At 40.9% G+C, this 20,467-nt stretch overlaps 1 protein-coding gene across 2 annotated transcripts in view; it reads right to left on the reverse strand.

Moving 5' to 3' along the window:
- MDN1 (midasin AAA ATPase 1) overlaps positions 1 to 20,467 on the reverse strand; it is a 106,469-nt gene that overhangs the window by 35,302 nt on the left and 50,700 nt on the right. For both annotated transcript variants that reach the window (XM_075087277.1, XM_075087276.1), the window contains exons 43-63: positions 20,053 to 20,323; positions 19,157 to 19,316; positions 18,742 to 18,858; positions 17,332 to 17,540; positions 16,613 to 16,758; positions 15,500 to 15,702; positions 14,238 to 14,458; positions 11,979 to 12,092; positions 11,065 to 11,197; positions 10,288 to 10,397; positions 8,378 to 8,511; positions 7,517 to 7,677; positions 7,041 to 7,161; positions 5,745 to 5,955; positions 5,376 to 5,607; positions 4,648 to 4,774; positions 3,590 to 3,760; positions 3,229 to 3,443; positions 2,758 to 3,139; positions 2,446 to 2,555; positions 612 to 1,308 (exon numbers count right to left, since the gene is read on the reverse strand). In XM_075087277.1, coding sequence (XP_074943378.1) covers positions 612 to 1,308; positions 2,446 to 2,555; positions 2,758 to 3,139; positions 3,229 to 3,443; positions 3,590 to 3,760; positions 4,648 to 4,774; positions 5,376 to 5,607; positions 5,745 to 5,955; positions 7,041 to 7,161; positions 7,517 to 7,677; positions 8,378 to 8,511; positions 10,288 to 10,397; positions 11,065 to 11,197; positions 11,979 to 12,092; positions 14,238 to 14,458; positions 15,500 to 15,702; positions 16,613 to 16,758; positions 17,332 to 17,540; positions 18,742 to 18,858; positions 19,157 to 19,316; positions 20,053 to 20,323 — 4,245 coding nt within the window. The remainder of the gene's footprint in view (positions 1 to 611; positions 1,309 to 2,445; positions 2,556 to 2,757; positions 3,140 to 3,228; positions 3,444 to 3,589; positions 3,761 to 4,647; positions 4,775 to 5,375; positions 5,608 to 5,744; positions 5,956 to 7,040; positions 7,162 to 7,516; positions 7,678 to 8,377; positions 8,512 to 10,287; positions 10,398 to 11,064; positions 11,198 to 11,978; positions 12,093 to 14,237; positions 14,459 to 15,499; positions 15,703 to 16,612; positions 16,759 to 17,331; positions 17,541 to 18,741; positions 18,859 to 19,156; positions 19,317 to 20,052; positions 20,324 to 20,467) is intronic.

Here is a 20,467-nt window from a genome sequence, read left to right on the forward strand (position 1 = left end):
TTAAAATTATCTTTTATCAATTCAATGGACAAAAAAGAGAAAAGTTTAAGAATGTTATAATGACAATTATCAAGGTAGAATCGCAGAATGGTTTGGGTTGGAAGGGACCTCCAAAGATCATCTAGTCCAATACCCCTGCCATGGGCAGAGACACCTTCCACCAGACCAGGTTGCTCAAAGCCCCGTCCAACCTGGCCTTGAACACTTCCAGGGATGGGGCATCCACAGCTTCCCTGGGCAGCCTTTTCCAGTGCCTCACCACAACCATGGTAAAAAATTTCTTCTTCATGTCCAATCTAAATCAACCCTCTTTCCGTTTAAGACCATTGTGCCTTGTCCAATCACTACAAGCCTTGGTAAAAAGCCTCTTTCCATCCTTACAAGCTGCCTTTATAAACTGAAAAGCCTCGATAAGGTCTCCACGGAGTCTTCTCTTCTCCAGGCTGAAACACCCCAACTCCATCAGCCTTTCTTCACAAGAGGGGTGTTCCAGCCCTCGGATAATTTTTGTGGCCCTCCTCTCGACCCACTTTAACAGACCCACGTCTGTCTTGTACTGGTGACAAGGTAGTTCAGTGCAAGAAACCTGGCCACTGGCATTCAGATGTTACCTGACACAGATGTCTAAAAAGCTGCAGAGATTTCTGGTCCATCTCTCCTTTGCATAGTACATGGCTTCGAAGATGCAACAAAGCATTCACCAGGAGCTGTTCTAGAGTCGGGCACGGCTGCTCTACTGCCTCAGATTCTCCTTCAGAGTGCCTCAGAGAAAACTTTTTAAGTCCATGAAGGACCTCAACTGAATTCACTGAGCATAAAATTTCTGCACGAGCAAAGTAAGTGGGGAAGGCATGGCCAATAGAAGGAAATGTCAACAAAGAAGTGAGGAGGTTGGTCAGATCAGCTGGTCGCACAAAACTTTTGAGCGCTGTATAAACTTCAGAAGCCACTAATCGCATGCCATGTTGCAACTGTAAGATGGCAGCTTGCAGCGGAATGATGGCATCAGGAAATACAGCATACTCTTCTGCCAGGTGTTTTCTAAACTGATGGTGTGATTGTTGCCAAGATGCTTCTTCATTTAACAGGTTTTGTATTGCCTGGAGTGATTTAGGTCTTTCCCCACGGAGGAACTGCAGAAGGCGGGCTAAAAGATCTTGGACTGAAGAAGCCCGTGCTATGCTGTTGATGTACTGGTGAGCCTCCTGGTATAAGCAATCATAGGTTGGAGCTGGAGGCCTGAAGGCCTTTTTTCTGGAAAGACTGGTTATTTGCTCCTTCAACCTTTGCATTCTTTCACTTAACAGTCTGTTAAGAAATAACATTGACCAGTTTAGACACAAGAACATACTTCATATAAACATGTTTATAAATATCTAACATAACGTGAGATATATAAAAAGATGCATCAGAAATATTCTGCTATGTGAAACAGCAAATAAGGAAAAAGCAAATGACACCTGTATAGCATGCATATGTACTTCTCTTTTTTTCTCCTCCACACTTCAAAAAACTTCAACTACTTTTTTGCTTGCTACCCGACAGCTCTGTGAGCATTAATGGAAAAGCAGGATTACTGGAAGCAATTGGTAAAAACCTCAGCCATTCAGAACTTGTTTTCAATTACTATCATTCTCCTTAAGCAGTATCATAGAACTATCAGATCCTCTACATGTAGAATAGTGAAATAAAAACCTTCCATTTATAGTGGGAAATAATGAATAACGCTCAGTTTTTATCTCCATGCACCAGGAACACCTGGAAGTCTGCACAAAGGAGAAATCTCTGTTCACTTGAAATTTTCTCTCCAAGTTCCTCAGATTGAAAAAAAACAACCCAACAACAAAACAACGGCTACAAATTCTGAATGTCAACAGTGTACTCTATGTGGTAAGATATTTAATTAATCCACAGGCCCATCAGCAAAGGCTGTTGCTAAAATACACATCTGGAGATTTCTACCCAGTACAAATGAGTCCAAGTACTCTGCAAAATAGCACTGCCATCTATTGAGGCCTTGAAGAGTTACAGTGATAGATACACATTCTATCTCATTTCAATTTGTTGATGACATTGTCACATTGTAATGAAACTACCATATTTTGGAGGTATGGCTTTATTTTCACTTCCGGGCATAGCTTCAATTTTATCAAGATATGAAGGCCACTGCTTTAATTGTTGTCTGTACACTCTTTGTACTGCTGTAAATAAATACAATTCCTTAGTCACTGCAAGTAAACAGAACAGCTTCTATATTTCTCTTTAGCACCTGAACATGCAAATTGATATTTTCAAATCAGCAACCCTTATTTCTACAAAAGAACACAAAAACTGTGAAGCTGTGGAGAAAAGCTTTGGAGCCTGAGCATGCAAAGATGAAATATCCGATCTAAAAGTGAAGAGTTAAATGTCTAAAAGAGAAGAGTCAAGTGCTTGAGATGTTACCTGAGATGGGGATGAATATAGTTGCTGACTCCTTCATCTTCAATACTTTTTCCTGTATGCAGCTGGGATGAGAAATCATTTGTTTTCCATTCACACTCCAGCTGGTATAACTAAAAACGAAGGAATAAACCATTCTGAGGCTCTGGTTTTGGTAACCAAGTAGGTACATTATCTTCTTGGATATTAAAAAATGTTCTAACTGTATAGTTTAAAAATCGTGACCAAAGATTTGCCCACGAACACCCAAGCCAAACTCTTTTGTGCTGATTTTATGCGTTACATAGGTAAAAGCCAACTAAGCTCCACACTTACCTCTTCTTTTGCATACTTCAGCTTGTATTCTCTTTTAACAGCCGGATCAAACCTGGTCTGCGGAAGCCACACCTGGATCTGCACCAAACCAATATTCACCCAGAGGCTTCCTCGCCAAGCTGTCTCTGGTAACTCCTTAAGCCCTTCCCCAAAGAACTGCTGCAAACAAGTGAGCAGGAGAAACAGGAATTCTTTAGGAAGTAACTCCTGATCAGTGATGCTTCTAAGTATCTTGAGAAGGAACTCATATGCAACAGGATCCTTGAGGTAGAGCTTCTGACAGCACTCCAAAAATTCTTCTTGAAGATCAACTGGAACCAGATCTACCAGGGCAGAGAGTTGTCTGCCTAGCATTATTCCTTGTAGTCTAGCATCTGTGTATCTGGAGGCAAAGGAATGAAAGAAGTTTACACGGTAAGGAAACTTCTGTAACATTTAAGTAACGTATATGTGGAAGAGAGGTCTTAATACCTAAAATCTGCTATTGAAGAGACAGCCAGGTTGGTCCACAGCGCTGTGCTGACTTTTTGAAGCTGCTGTGCCCTCTCTATCCATTCTCCCAGTGTCACATGGGATGACGACAGAACAGGAAGCCCACTCACATCCCACTGGCTTGTCTTGCTGCTGCTAGTTAGAATTTCAAAGAAGCACTTTGAGAAAACGGCTCGGGTCAAAATACCTGGGCCCTAAATTAAGAGATTAAGAGTTAGATTGTTCAAATGCAACTTGCACTGACTGTGCTAGAACTTACAGTATTGCTTTAGAAAGCTGGTGGAGTATTTAATAAAGGGGTATTCAGCCTAGTTGTTTGGTGAGGTCAGAAGAGACAAACCTTCACAGAAGAGTTCATACGGGATTTAGAAACATTCTTTTCCTCTGTTGCAGGTAGCGGCCTCCAAGTCAACCAGTAGTCTGGGTCTGTGGTGAAAGTACTGCTCCAGAAGGATGCTAATGCAGCATTAACTAGTTGAGATGACAGAATAGACACTTCTTCAGGGGATATCTAAGGAGAGAGGAAAAACCTAGAGCTGAGAATTACTTACAGGGAGCAAGAGAGTCAAGCACGCATGCACGTGCACACACACACCCCCCCCACCCATCAACAGTTTTTCAGTAGGGGTAGTACAAGATATTCCTCAAGGTCCTTTTTGAATTCACATAGCGTTTGCACTGCCTCCTCCTGTCTGTGGAACACATAGTGTGTTCACAGAGCCAGTTCTCAGAATACAGCCTCTAGTCTACACCTGTCCAACCTTTTGTTACAATACATGAGGTTGCATAAGCATGAAAAAGATGAAGCTATTCAATAATCTGCTCCAAAGCATTTAAAGTGAAATTGCTGGTTTACTGAGCTTTGTGGGAACACAACCACCACTGTATCATAGCTAAACATTAACCCATCAGAATTCCTCTGATGTATTAACTGTCCTACAGAATTAACTGTCCTACAGAAAATGCACCAAATAACTGTCTCAGTCTATCTGATTTGCAACACAGACCTAAAAAAAAAAATAAATTTAGAGGCACACGAACAGAGGCAAGTATTTTTTCACATAAAATTACTTTGAATACATAGATACAACCAGGCTTGCACCTGCTATTCACAATTTCCTGTTATCCTTTAGGTCACGGATGACCGGAACACCACCACCAAACTAGACCACATAGAACTATGTTATTTAAGACTTCATTGTGGTTTGTTTCTGTTTTAGTGTTATGTTTTAATTATGCTTTTTGCAGGCACACAGTTAACCTTTCTTATTAAGAGGAAAAATTCCTGTCAGGCACAGGTAGAAAAACTGCATGTCAAAAATCTTACACAGATATACCTATTTTGAAAAGTCTGTTGAAAACTTCTGCGAGACTAATTAAACTAAAACTTGTTCTTACTTCATTAAGGTGTAACAAGTGCCACAGTCCGGACAGCTGGTGAGAAGCAGCTGGTGTCAACTTCAGGGAAAAAGCTATAAGCTGAACTAGATCTGAACATATGCTTTTTTCTTGACTGCAGTTCTCCCTGAAAGAAATGCAACCTGAGTAATGCTTAAGCAAGGCAAATGAAATAAATCATTTGGACAGTAAACCAAATTGAGAATGGCAAAGTCACAATAATGAAGACTCCCTGAAAGGCTAAGATGACAGCATTTTAACCATTGGAGAAGAGCAAGCACTCAAATAATACTCGAAACACTTGCATCCTTCAAAGTGGGCAAGATCTAAATACAACAAAAGGGGGAAGAAGTGGTATCTTCTGTAGCTATAAGATACACGTTCAGCCAAACATACAAAACATTTGGAGACAGACTGCCTTCCAGCTTTATAGTTCTTGTGGAAATCAGAACTTTGCTGAGTTCAAGAGCAAACCAGTAACCCTAGGAGTCTCACTGCACAAACATTACTTTCACTGAAATCCATAAATGAAGAGCTCTCTTTTAAGGAATATATACATATATGTGTGTGTGTATATATATACACACAGAGGTACGTACATATATATATATATGTACAGACACAGAGAATTACCTATGAATGTAAAGTACTGAAGTTGCAGCTTTTAGCTAGGGAATCTGAATCTCATGAAAGGAACACAGGATTTATTTCTCCAACTTTCTTCTTACCTTCTTGCACAGGCCCTGGCCACATAATCTGCTGTGAGTTTGTACTGCCAGAGCATGCCTATGTATTCCATTGCAGGCCACAGCTGAACCTGACTACAGAGGTGGTTTAACAAGGCAGGGTCTAACTGGTTGGAGACGGTATCTTCAGTAAACCTTTCTTCCGAATGACTATAGATAACTCCTCCTGCTCTCAGTTGTGAATGTACAGCTTTCAAAAAAATCTTTAGTTGACCTGTTTGACAGAGCACAAGAGGCACATAAAGGTATGTACTGTATTTCCTTCCAGTGAACATTTCCCATCCTTTCCATTTGTATTAAAAAAGAACAGAGATGTCAGAAATTATCCTGTTAGGCTCAACTGTTACCTACCCAGACTAACATCTTCTAAATGATTGGCTCTAATTATCAGGCCATCAGCTTGCAGCAATGCTTTCTTCATCTTCCATCCAGTGGCAGCAATTTTCAGACAGCACATTTTTTCCTGCCATCTACTTTCTCCAAAGGCCAGTCTTAACTCCAAGATGTTAAGTGGTTTGCTGAGAATTTTTAACTGAGAAAAACATTCCATGCCCAGTTTATCCTGGAAACATGAAAAGGACATTTGAACAAGGGGCAATGTGTTTCAGCAGTGCTAACAAAACAACAGACAAGATCTGTGACTGCAGTCAGAACTAAGATTTCATATTCGAAATTTGAACACGATTGAAGTACAAATATATATAAACCAACCTGCAACAACTTAACAACAACTCTTTTGTAGCCCTGCTCAATAGAGCAGGAAGACAGAAATCTGAATAGCTGGCCACAATCTCTTCCTTCCCTTTGCCTTCATGAAAAAACTACAAAGATTATGCAGACAAACAATATCTCAATATGGCAACTTACCTAAACTAAGCCAAAAAATACACAAATTGATAAAAAACACCAGAAGTTACTGCCACTTAAAAGAAATTGGCATTTCACACCTGCAATTTAAATACATTTGCCTAGCAAAATCTCCCAAAATTCTCAGTAATCATTGAATGTTCTTTGAAGTCCCACAAAGTAACTACATGCATTTTTGAACAGCTGAGTATCTTTGAGATATAAAGCCATAAAAACCTAGGTCTATTTACTAATCACCAACATGAGCAACCTACAGGTGTACTTGTGCTCTGCTTTTAAAAGCGGACTTATATTCTTTAGAAAATTTTACTGTAAGATTTTTTTATTGAATGACACCAATTGGTGAAATAACTTAAGAAATCTTGTCAGAGTTAAGAGGCCTTGTCTTGGTAAGTCACAAGGCAGCCCCATCCTATGCTGTATGAAAGGAAGTACATACACATATGTTCACTAAATATGCAAGTGGCATACTGATATTCACAAGTATCCCGAACAGAGCAAGTAGTAATATTTTCATGTTTGTGTACCACTCTACATTAAATAACTGCTATCTATGCAAAGCAAAATTAATAGTAGAAATGCTACCTGGATAACTGATGTATTTCACAAAAACCATGTACATTAACATATGCTGAAATTTTCTTTTTAATCAATCTAACAAGTTCAAAGGGAATCTATTTTTGCTGGCCTGAAAGCAAGTGCTACAAAACTTTATGATTATTTTAAAGCATATTTGGACATCACTGAAATACAAGTCTCTTGCAAACCAAATACCAATACCTTAAAAGGAAGGGGTCTTCCTAGAGACTTCTGTAATATCTTCATACTGGCAGAAATACCAGTGGGACTGGCCAGGCAGCTCTGAATGTGCTGTGAAACAGATTGAATTTCCTTGGAAACCCTTGGAGATTTAAAAAAAAAAAAAAGGCAAACACAGTTACCTCAGAATTTGAGAAAAAGAAAAGTCTTTTCTCACAAGAAAGGAAAGTCCTTTCTCTTAGCCTTCCACCAAAGGGGCAATCTAACTTTAAAGTACAGAAAATGGGTAAAAATTCTAGGTGAACATTTGGGCAAGAAGCAGCCCCGTGCTAAGAACGTGAATTTTAAAAATGAACAGCTATTTAATACATTGCACTTGCATCACTAGTGGAACACAGCTTGGATGCTAACAGCAAACAATGTCAAGTAGCTATAATGTTAACAAGAGGGTGATTTATAGAACCATTTAACAGAAACACAAATCAAAAGCCACTCACTTGTGCTGATCTGATCCGATAAGCATCTGAGGAATTCTGTCAATTAGATGCTTCATAACCCAGTGCCAGTGCAGAGACAGAAGTGACAACCCTGGTGAATCCACTGTCAGAGTGTCAGAGATGGCCCAGAACCGGTCACGCCACAGCAAGCAGTATAAAATCTAACAAGAAGCCAAAAAAGTTACAGTTTTCCTATTGGTGAGCCCTGCATGTTACAGAATACTTTTTACTTCAAGCAAGAGAAAATGCAAAAACATTGTCACTTCCATTAGTATCAGAATCAAGAAATGCTTAATGCTCAGTGGCATACAACTAGCACTCAGCTATGTGTTCCCTAAAAATACCACAGGGCTCTGCTCGCAGGTGGAACTACACCAGTCAAAACCAAGCAATCCCTGCACCAAGTATACGAAGGCATTGTCAAATTTCAGCAATATGATCTTCAAGGTCTGAAAATGGAGAGGGAGAAGTGAACCACCCATGACCTGCATATCAGCCGCCCAGGCTCTGATATCTTTATCTGAGATGGATGTGGATACTCCCTTTATCATTAGTGGAGAGAAATAGGCACTTCTATGGCACAATGGATATCCAGGTCCCACATGTGTACATTTAGGTAAGATAAATTCCCACCCTCAGTATCTGCAGGCTGAAAACCTACGTTCCACACAGAAGAAATGAGAATTGGCACAAATAGAGCCACTGAAACAAGTATGATTATTTGCCTGGTGTCAGGTGTATTCTGAATACCAACAGAGACACTGCAGTTTATTTCATGGCCCCTGTAACTAAAAATAATGTTCTGTACACTATCTTAACTTCATATAACTCACATAAACGTACTATGAAAAGTCTACTCACATCATGCATGTCATCATCACTTAAGGCCACCTGAGTAGACTTCACCCAGTGAAATGTAAACGCATCCCAAAGTTCGAAGAAAGGAGCAAGGTTGACCACAATTGCATGAGGAAGGCAGCTGTAACTTCCTGGATCTGAGATTTGGGGAAAAGGGAAAGAAAGTGAGAGACTGAATAGTCCAGCCACATCACATGACAAGTAAAGGTCAATTTCTGATCACTAGATCCTCTCTGTGGTTGGGGGAAAAAAATCCCTAAAAAGATCTAAGAATCAAAAAGTAACAAAAAAAACCCTGACCCCTGGGGAACATCACTCGTGACCAGCCACCAACTGGATTTGACTCCATTCACCACCACTCTCTGGGCTCGGCCGTCCAGCCAGTTTTTAACCCAGAGCAGAGTGAGTTTGTCCAAGCCATGAGCAGCCAGCTTCTTCAGGATAATGCTGTGCCGGTCCGGTTCAATATTTTCATCGATGATCTGGGTGAGGGGATTGAGTGCACCCTCAGTAAGTTTGCAGATGACACCCAGTCTATCTGCTGGAGGGCAGGAAGGCCCTACAGAGGGACCTGGACAGGCTGGATCACTGGGCCAGAGCCAACGGTATGAGATTCAACAAGGCCAAGTGCCGGGTCCTGCACTTCCGTCACAACAACCCCATGCAACGCTACAGGCTTGGGGAGGAGTGGCTGCAGAGCTGCCTGGTGGAGAAGGACCTGGGGGTGCTGGTTGACAGCTGACTGAACACGAGCCAGCACTGTGGTCAGGCAGCCAAGGCCAACGGCACCCTGGCTTGTATCAGGAACAGAGTGGCCAGCAGGACCAGGGAGGTGATTGTGCCCCTGTACTCAGCACTGGTGAGGCTGCACCTTGAGTACTGTGATAAGTTTTGGGCCCCTCACTACAAGAAGGACACCAAGGTGTTGGAGCATGTCCAGAGAAGGACAATGAAATTGGTGAAGGGTCTAGAGGACAAGCCTTCTGAGGAGCAGCTGAGGGAATTGGGGTTGTTTAGTCTGGAGAAAAGGAGGCTGAGGGCAGACCTTATTGCTCTCTTCAACTACCTGAAAGGAGGTTGTAGCAAGGCGGGGGTCGGTCTGTTCGCCCTAGTAACAAGCGATAGGACGAGAGGAAATGGCCTCAAGCTGTGCCAGGGGAAGTTTAGGTTGGATATTAGGAAAAACTTCTTCACCGAAAGGGTTGTCAGACATTGAAACAGGCTGCCCAGGGAGGTGGCGGAGTCTCCATCCCTGGAGGTATTTAAAAGAAGGGTAGATGTGGTGCTTGGGGACATGGTTTAGTGGTGGACTGGGCAGTGATAGGTTAGTGGTTGGACTCGATCTTATGCGTCTTTTCCAACCTTAACAATTCTATGATTCTAAAAAGTGTTCCCTCATTATTTGCACAACTCTGTTACCTCTACACATTTAATGGATTAAAAAAAATGCAGAATGAAGGAAAGCATTGATCAATAGCTTCTATGCAACACACTAACTTAATCACTAAGTTCTTCCCCTTTGTTTTAGGGGTAAATATCCTAATTACATAAAATTATAGAAGGAAGATTAGAACAAAAGCACCTGAAGAACTTGGCTGTTCTTACTAGCCAAAGACAAGACAAAATTCCAATTTCTTTCCACCTTCTTCCTAAAGTTTAGCTAATTAAGAGAGAAATGACATGCAGTCATTACCTAGTACGGGCTGGACATAGATGTACCTTGTGCTACAGCATTTAATTTAAGAATAACGTGTTACATGTCATATTAGTCCTCTTCTGACTGCTTTACATTCACACAATCTTCCTTCGCACATTCAGGATAGACCATGTTTAAAGTACATTTCATAACAGTGCAAGTTAACCATGTTTCAAACTGACCATAGATCTGAAAGGAACAGTGAAGATGAACCCACCTTTGCGGAAATCTAGAGACATTCTTAAGACACTATTTCTTGGCTTCTTGCTGGTAATCAGATTCTTCTCAGTGTAGCTTCTTTTTTCTCGTTCAAGAAACAATACTGCCCTGAATTCAAAGGAAGGTTATTAGAAATTCAGTATCATTTTAAAGCCTCTGCCTTATGAGAATGGTAAACTACAAAACCTGACTTTTGATATTTCACTCTATTGTGGAACAAGTGCAGAATAACTAATTGCTTGAATATGGTTTCTACAGAAGCAAGCTTCACAAAAAGCAGATTCCTGACTACAGCAATCACCAGGAAGGAAAAAGTACGGAGCTACTAAGCAGGTGCAACACCACCACTTGTAGGATATGTAAGCAGCTACGTCCTTATACTGTAACTGCAAGATGTGTGTACTTTTTGCTGTTATTAGAAAAAACAGTCCAAATCCAAAAGCAGGGCAACTATTTAAGTTTTATGTCAGAGATTTCACACCACTACTTCTACCCCTTTTATGCTCTATCCCACAGTTCTGGGTTGTCCTTGAATTACTCCAGCCTATATGGAATGCTGGCAGCCCTGCTCCCTGCATTAAGTGGTTTGGTTTAGTCTGCATCTTCAGAAAACAGAAGCAAAGAATTTAAATACCAGACAGAGGTTTTCATACAGGTATTTTAGATCACATCTACCAAAACCTAAAAACACACTTGGCAGATACTGGAAGTGTTTATACAACGCTGATTGCAGTCAGTTATTGGGCAGTCTTCACAAGCTTTTTTTGTAACCTACCGATTTGCTACAGACTTCAAAAGGATTAGAAGCTGATCTGTGTGTTCCATTTCTGTATCAAAGTTCATCGAATTTCTAATGATATCTAAAAACTGCATATTCCATCTTGGGTCCAGAGGCATCACATGTTCATCTGGGAAGGCAGAAAAGATAAGACACGACAGCAGTGGAAACATTATTCAGTGAAAGACTTTCCTCAATCCTCCTGCCTATGCAAGAATGTTATAGGAAGGAGGAAGGAAGAGTCTTAAAGCTCCCTCACTCCAGATATCCAAATGATAAAGCATTGAACTGACTGCAAGTTCTGTAAAACAGAACTGTGAAAGTAAATTAACCAGTGGTCAGAGTACCCAAAAAGACAGCCTGGAAACTCAAGTCCAGCTCCCTTTTCCTTCACAGTCCAGGCAAGACACCTAGGACCATCCATAAAGGCTCCAGTGTCACTGTATGTAGCTTTCATGCACCTAAAAAGCTTGGAAAGGAAACCACAGGCCTGAGCTCCCTGGAAAACACCAAGGGAAAGTTACAGTCCTCAATATAGGTTTCAGATGGGCCAACACAATAAATGCTCAGAAAAAACAGGGTGCCTAAACTATCTGGTCAGAAAGGCATTAGATGCATGCATCACTCTTGAAGAACGTCACTCTGAGATGTAGGAATACACCGGGGTCACAGATACAGTCAGCATTCATAGTCAAAGCACTCATGCAAATTTGCATAGGATGAATGCATTTATTTGCCGTATTTGCAGTTTTAGACCGCAAGAATGGCTGTTGGTTTTTTTGCAACAAAAGCAATGTACAGTTAGAATTTAGCCTTTGTTTTGTTATGCACATTTCTTAAGAAGGGTTGCAGTGTGTTCAGAGAACAAATAGAGGAAGCACCAATGTCATATCAATTTTTTTCAGAAGTACCTGTCATAGTTGGCTGTAGCAACTTGATCATGTTACTGACTCCAGATGAGAGGGAACTGGAATAGAAACTACCAAGGGCTACAGCACCTGCTTCCAGCTGAATCCGTACTGGATCTATAGGTGAAGGAGGAGAACACAGGTGTAAAAGACAAAGCATATAGTACAAATAAATAAAACTAGCTTGAACTGAGACAGCACAAGCAGCCTGAATCTCATCTGTGCGTGCATTGTGGACATGCTGGTTGCTCTTATTTTGTATTGGCTACAAGAGGTCTTAAAAGCAGTCAGAACATCACGGCCAAACAGATAAATCCAGTAAAGAGTTCATTAAACTGGCGATATTTCATGTATACTATTCAAAATGTGGTTTGTGAAAACCCATGAGTTTTTACCTTCAGATCTTCCTCTCAGTACATCTGGTTTTGATCCCCGCCTTCCCCCCCCAATTTTAAAAAAAACAAACCCAGAACAACAAACCAAAAGAGAAAAGTATACCTGTTCTTAAAGTAACTGTCTAGATATTTTCTAGTTTATAGACAGAACTGCTAGGAAAGACAGTAAGATTCATGTAGGGGCAATACAGTCTGAGACTTCACACCATACAAGGAATGAATTCCTTTGTGAATTGTGTGAATTACTTTGACTAATGCCTGTCTAAATTCTCCACAAGCTTAATGCGATTAATGTAATTAAGCAATGAATACCTCATCTCAGCAGCTATCCTGAATGTTCAGGCACCACAGCTTCAGGAAGTCTCAGTTCTGCAGTTTTCTGGCTTTCTAACTATTTGCATTTTAACACCAACAAACAGAAGGCATTTTATGGTTTTTATTATCACTATAAAAACTAACAGTGAAGAGAAAGGCTTATTTGCATATTTGGATACCAAGAGGTATCCAAAAATAACTGTAATTCAGAAGCAGTACAAGTTACATGCGTGATTGAATAATGAAAGGCAATGTCTAGTCTAAAGTATCCTCTTGCCTCTAATATGCACAACCTGTTTCTGTCTCTCCCTGGAGCCTCAACACTGTTGATTTCGTGCGGTGTGGTAGGTTGACCCTGGCCCACCAAAGCTCCTCTATATCACTCCTCTCCTCAGCTGGGCAGGGGAGAGAAAAATATAACAAAAGGCTTGTAGGTTGAGATAAAGCATAGGGGGAGATCACTCACCCATTACTATCATAGGCAAAACAGACTTGACTTGGGGAAAAATTAATTTCATGCCAATCAAATCAGAATAGGGTAATAAGAAATAAAAGCTAGATCTTAAAACACCTTCCCCCCACCCCTCCCTTCTTCCTGGGCTTAACTTTACTCCCAGTTTTCTCTCCCTCCTCCCCTTCAGTGGCGCATGCGGACGGGGAGCGGAGGCTGTGGTCAGTTCATCACACATTGTCTCTGCCACTCCTTCCTCCTTGGGGGAGGGCTCCTCACGCACTTCCCCTGCTCCAGCGTGGGGTCCCACCCATGGGAAACTCTTCCACGAACTTCTACACAAGTCCTTCCATGGGCTGCAGTTCTTCACAAACTGCTCCAGCGTGGGTCCCTTCCACCGGGTGCAGTCCTTCAGGAACAGACTGCTCCAGCGTGGGTCCCCCACAGGGTCACAAGTCCTGCCAGCAAACCTGCTCCAGTGTGGGCTCCTCTCTCCATGGGGCCACAGGTCCTGCCAGGAACCTGCTCCATCATGGGCTTTCCATGGGATAACAGCCTCCTTCAGGCACAGACACCTGCTCCGTTATGCGGTCCTCTCTGTGCTGCAGGTGGATATCTGCTCCACTGCTAACCTCCATGGACTGCAGAGGAATCTCTGCTCTGGTGCCTAGACCACCTCCTCCCCCCCTCTCCTCCTTCACTGACCTTGGTGTCTGCAGGGTTGTTTCTCTCACATGGTCTCACTCTTCTCCTGCTGCAGCTGCTGTTGAGCAGGTGTTTTCCCCTCTTAAATACATTATCACAGAGGCACTACCACCACCACTGATGAGTTCAGCCTTGGCCAGCGGCAGGTCCATCTTGGAGCTGGCTGGCATTGGCTCTGCCAGACCCCGGGGAAGCTTCTAGTGGCTTCTCACAGAAGCCACCCCTGTAGCCACCCGCTACCAAAACCTGGCCACACAAACCCAATACATATGGATAGTTGAGAACTTTCATATCAGATCATTTGAATGGTCTGAGTGTTTTCTTATCAGACTTACAATTTCTGAAAATATAATAAATCAGCACTTCGTCAAAAGAGAAAGTTAAGTGATTACATACCAAGCACCTGTGGCAGATTTTTGGCTAAGGAGTTAAGCCATTTCACTCTCAATGTCCAATCTTGATTGGTTGCCTTTTCTATGAACAATTTCACTGAAGCCTGAAGAACTTCCATTTTATCCATCCAGTCTGCATTTATCTCAACAGCACTGAATTTGAGACTCTCTGGATTAGTGGACTGCATAATTTTTTGAAGATCTTGCAGAGTCAGTGGTAGTGTCCTGAAACACAAAGAAGAGAAGTCCAGCAGTCAAGGGCTTGAACTGACAGTTCCAGGAAAGAATATATTCTGCAAGTCAAGCAATCCAATAATCTCTCCTCTTTTCTTAGCTTTAAAGCCAGTTTCCAACTTCAAATCAGTTGGGGGTGTCTACTATTAGGAACTCACTATCACCAAAAATTCATGCAGTGCAAGAAGTGAATATGCAAAACATTTCATTGAGAAATAATTTATTTGTGCACCAGAGTGATACACAAAGGTAAGTTAGACAAGACAAAGATAGGAGAGAAGTGTCATTGATAAAAAAAACCCAGCATGTTGCTAAGATTTTACAATTTCAACATTATATCTTAGTGCTAAATTTTACAGCTTGTTCTTTCACTAGAAGCAAACCATAGTACCTGTCCACAGAATTCCACTAAGCAATGCAAGCAGGCAAGAAAATTTTGCAGTGTTATGAAAATAACAGTTATATTGCACAAGAAATCATTAAAAGAGTTCCTGCATATGGCCCCTGCACATAAGACTTCTTTCAGACAGCTCGATTTGAAGGAGGAAATTTGTTTTTTCACCTGAAGCTACTGGACCTAAAATAACCGATGAATGATTGTTTACATGAAAGCAGGATGTTTTGAGGATCACTAGTATATTTGAAACTAATTAAATACTAATTTTTTAAAAAACTCAGAGGGAAACTGAAGGAAGGGATTTTTGGAGCTATTATTACCTTGTAAACCCAGTGTCTGCATTCACATTTTCTGCTAAACGCCTACTCCTAACTCAACTCAAAATGGGTCAAATGTACTTAGTGAAGATTAAATAGAATCAAGTATTTTGGACTTAAGAATAAAACAGTAAACAATTAAACTTGTATTTGTAGTGGTTGCATGGAAAAGAGCCTCAGTTACAGAGTGTGATTACCACAATCTCTACCCACACAATTTGCTCAAGAAAACTTTTGCAGGGAGCAGCGACACGCTGCCAGTATTTCACACATATCTTGTTTCTTACTCATATTAGACAAAAAGTGTTTCTTGCCTACCTGCAGTTTTTCAGGTTTAATCTATTCAGACAATACGTTAGGACCTGCGCGTCGCTCCGGACTGTCGAAAGAAGTGAGTCTTCAGCTGCAAACAGACCTGTAGGTAGGGAGTCTGGCCACAATCCCATTGCTAGCAGATAGTCACCCCAAATTTCATGGGAAGTCAGAGATGAAGCATGCTTTGTAACCAGTTCTAACACAAGCTACAACAAAAAAACAAAAAGCAGTTTAGAATCATATTCAAACATGTATTCAAGTACAATAGCTCAGGCCACTCTTTAATTACATGTATTTATTACGAAATCGTTATAAACTAAATGTTCTACAAACTCTATATAACCTACATATTATAAGTACCAAAACATTCCAACCGTAAGTGAAATAACATACTGTGCAGCTTAAAATAGGAGGTGAATATTGCTCTCTCCAGATGACAGTGTGCACAGTGTTTCAGGCTATAGATTAATCAGTATTAATATCCCAAAATCTCAGCTGAAGCTGTTAGAAAACAAGTAAGCCTCAGAGTCCAACTGGGATACTCTCTGGCTCCCTTATGCTGCAAAAGAGTGAGCCACTATCTACAAAATGTCCAACAAACCATATTTATTCCCCAGGGAATATCTCAATAAGGACGTCCCAGATTGACAGTCTTTACGCAACTCTCACTCATCTGACCTCTGTCTCCAGTATCATGCCAGACTGAGAATATGTGTCATGAAAGCACAGGTGACAGCTGAAATTCACTGTACTTCATCATTCAATACCAAAAAAAAAAACCCACCAAAAAACCCAACCCAAAACTGGAGCTTCTACTGATCTATTAGAATAAGCTACATGCAGAACTGTACTGCTTACAGAGGAGCCAAAAAAAGGATCAGAATCTAAAAGATACAGAAAACATCCTAATGCCGCTTAAGCCCTCCTCTTCATCACCTGAGAGATGCCTGAGAGAGTGTTTAAAATGGTTTGGTTCGTCTCTCCAAGAGCACCATCTTCATCAACCCCTTGCACAGGCACTTGAGAAACAGAGGATCTCAAACACTAGCCTCATGAAACAATATTTTTCACGTATTTAGATGATATAAGAAAAGCTTTCAAACACAGGACTTTTACCTTTTGGTTAATCTGCAGTTGTTGTGAGCGGCCATAAACTTCCCAACAGGCTCTGTAAAAAGACTTTGCTAATCCAAGGCCTCTCCGTATCTGCTGCACAATTAAAGCAGCAGCCTGAAGCAAAGGTGACAAAGATGACACAGAACCTGAAAGAGGCGCAGCATTTAGGGTGGTATGAATGTTTAGTGATTTTCAGCCCTTTAACCCTCTGAGGACAAACACCACTTTAGTCCCTGAGGAAGATCCAAAACAAATGAATCCTACTGGGTCCTGAAAATTGAATAGGTTCTTTCCAAGGCTAATAAGAAAATCTCACAAGACAAATAACGAGTGACGAACTCAAAATAAGACATCAAGCAGCTGAGATGAATGAAGCTCAGTGTCATCTTGCGCCAAAAAACAACTTAAACAGGCCTTGGGCAAATCCTCCGTTTTGCTGGTTTTCACTTAGAATGTATTACCTTGCCTATAGCAATAGGCAAATGACAGGGGCCAGCGTCTGTTGTCTCCTTACAGAGCGCCTCCAACGCCCATCTTTTTATGGTTTGGGCCCACTTCCCGAGAACACAGAAACACAACCTAAAACAACCTGATCATACTTTTATGCCTTTACTTGTATGGGGACATAACAAAACAACCAAGCTTTAATATTAACGAGTTAATCCAAATATATGCAGTGTGCCCAAGTTGTTAACAAATACCGAACAGACTTTTCTTACCTGCTATTGCCGCCTTGGTTTCTGAATGCACAGCCAGAAGTGCATCACAGACACTGTCTCCCACTAAACCCAAACCATGCAGGAGTAACTTCAAATCTAGATTGTCCAATACATTCCCATCATTCTCCCCGGGAATGTAGATTTCAATCCCACGATTCCGCATGGCTCTGGATATTTCCCCATGAACAGGATCCATGGAAAGGAAAATCCTGTTGGATATTAGAACAGAATAGTTCAGTTGGAAGGCACCTACAAACATCATCTAGTACAACTGCCTTACGTTCTTAAGACGTAACTTAGGGCTTTAAACTAGCATTCCAGAACCACCAAATCTGCTCTTCCATAAAGTAAACTAATCTTAATAAAAATGGGGACACTGATACCTAGAAAGCCAGACACATCTACTGAATTCAAATGAGAAATCTGTATGAATAATTATACTTGGAAGTTAGTGACATATATACTTCATGATTTTTAAGTCAGTTATACCTGAGCTATGTCTATTTTATCATTTGCCTACTTAAAAAAAATTAAACTACACATCTGAGCTATAAAGACTTTTAAGAAGTCTTAGCAATGACTTCAGATAAATTTGTGCTATTTAAAAACCAAGTATCCAACACCTAAGTAGTTAATACTACCAGTAGATATCTCTTAAAAGCATGGAGGAAAAAAAACTTCTGAGATACAATTCAGCAAAAACAGGTTTCTGAAAAGTCAAAGATCTGGTTTCCATTTCAGAGAAACCAGAGCATATCAGTCCCACCATTCTTTTCATGAATTTATAAAAGGTAGGAACTATACAGAATGCTCTGTATGTTCTCCTCCCACCTCGCCCAGGGACTACCCTCAGGTCTCAGAGAATATAGACTGTTTGGTGAGGGTTTTTTTGTTTAGTTTTTTTCGTTGTTGTTGTTTGGTTTGTTTTTTTTTTTAGTTCTGTAACTGCAGGAAACTAAAATTTATGCATGGGATGGAAAAAGCTGGGAAGAAAATTATGTCCATATACCAGCTTTCACTGCCAATGTGTCTGAATACCCCACCCATCTTCAACACATGCATCCTCAACTCCATTAGAGTGAGACAGAGAAGGGCTGAAATCCTAAACTAGAACTGGAGAATCAAGGCAGAGGTATACTGCTATGAATTTACACTGTAATAGTCTGTGCTGCAACAGGGATACAAAGCCAAGCCTCTGAAGCTTGGCTCTCAAGCTCTCTATCACATGCTCATCACAGTGCAGTTTTCTTCCTTGCCAGGCAGACAGTGTCACTACAGTACAAGGCAATCTGAAGAGCATTCAAAATACCAAGAGGCTGGCTCACAGCTAACTTTTTTTTTTCTAAACCTGCTATTCAGTCAGGGGCAGGTGGGGGAAGCAAAAAAAGAAGCAGCAGAAAAACAAAGCACCTGAAGTTTGGATGAGGAGCTATTGTAGGAATTGTGCCATCTATCACACCTCTCTCACTCATGGTAAGAACGCCTCCTGGTTCAAGTAAAGCATTCAAGCGGTCCAGCACAGAAGGGCTATATTCAAAAGAAATTTATATGGTTACAAAAAGGTTACAATTTGATCTCTTTCTGATTTGAAATCAAAATGGTACCAAGCAAAAAGCCAAACGGATAATTACATTTTAAGGTAGCAGAAAAACTATCAACTGCTAAGCTGCTTAAGAAGGAAGACACTCTTCCAGAAAATGTAAGTTGCTGCTCCCATATATTGTTATCAAATGCAAAATGTTCAGTTGTGAACCACACAGTAAAAGGCAAAGTCAATTAGGGAGGTCAAGGGAGTTAGTGAAAGAAGGCCACTAAAATCTCTTACTTGCAGAAGTTAACGTTGTCCATCAACAGCCAGTCTCCATACTGAAGGGCCTGAACCAACATCCCATCCACCCACTCAAAAGTGCCATGGCTGTTACTGTCGGCAGCCTGGGCCTGCTGCAGCTTGAAACGCCGGAATTCCTCTACCAGGTGAGCAAACTCTGAAAGGAAGTATATCTTACATCAAGACTTACATTACTGAGGTAGCTTCCTGCTCCATCCAAGAAAAATAGTAGTCATTTTGTTCATAAACATATATATTTCCTACTTTTTAGGGGAACATAATGGCAGAGGCTCCAACTCCTCAAGTAGACTCCCATGGGCAAAGTCCATGAGAACACAGGGGGTTTTGCAAGCAGAGAGAAATATAAACTAGACTGACACTTTTCTCCCTAAACACACACTTTTCTTCATCCCTTCTCCCCCATTAGATGAAGCTTGGTGGATATTAATGCCATATTTTAGACATGTTAAAAAAGGAAGAAAAAACAACCCACACGTTATTCTGCTGACATTTGTAAAGCTCTGCTGATTAATGCTTCAGAGAACAAATGCAAGAATAGAACAACTAAATTCACTTTCTTAGGAATACAAGTTAAGAGCTGTATTGCATCATATGCTGAGTAGCTCAGTACTGGAGAATTTGAGTGTGGATTACTGATTGCTACCAGGAGTAACTACACAAAAATAAACCTGAAGAACCATCACCAACACAACTTTTACAGAAGCTAGGCTGTTACATAAGTAGTATGAAGTAACAGCATCGACTACAAAAAAAACTACAAAAAGCCTACAAAACACCCCCAAGTTCTCAAGCTTTCACTGCAGATTTATATATTTCCCATATTTTCTTCAGAGGAACATATAATCTTACTTCAAATCGCCCACCATACATACCTGCCTTTGAGTAAGAATTTATTTTGTTGTTTAGTCGCTGGGTAAGTACAAGTATTCCCTCCAGTTTGCTCACTAATTCAGCTTTAACACTTCTACCTCCTTCACCCAGAGATTTGGGTTTGTAATTCAGGATAAAATTGCTCCAAGCACGTAGCACAAGTTCAGCATCATCTGCACAAATTTCTGTCAGGAGAAGACTGTCCCTTACTAGAGTGCTCACAGCATTCTCCACTTTTTCCAGCAGGTGCTGCCATGGTCTATTGATATCAACCTGCAAACATGCCATTATGGGGTTAGTTCATCCAGAAGACTAGTGTTTTAGGCTCCATTTGGTGCCCACACGCTAAGATCACAGTAGACTGGCCACTGTTAGGTAGGAAGGAGAAATACTGCCATATTACCAAAACAGTATTTA

This window comes from Phalacrocorax aristotelis, chromosome 3 (genome assembly GCF_949628215.1).
Source record: "Phalacrocorax aristotelis chromosome 3, bGulAri2.1, whole genome shotgun sequence".
NCBI lineage: Eukaryota > Metazoa > Chordata > Aves > Suliformes > Phalacrocoracidae > Phalacrocorax > Phalacrocorax aristotelis.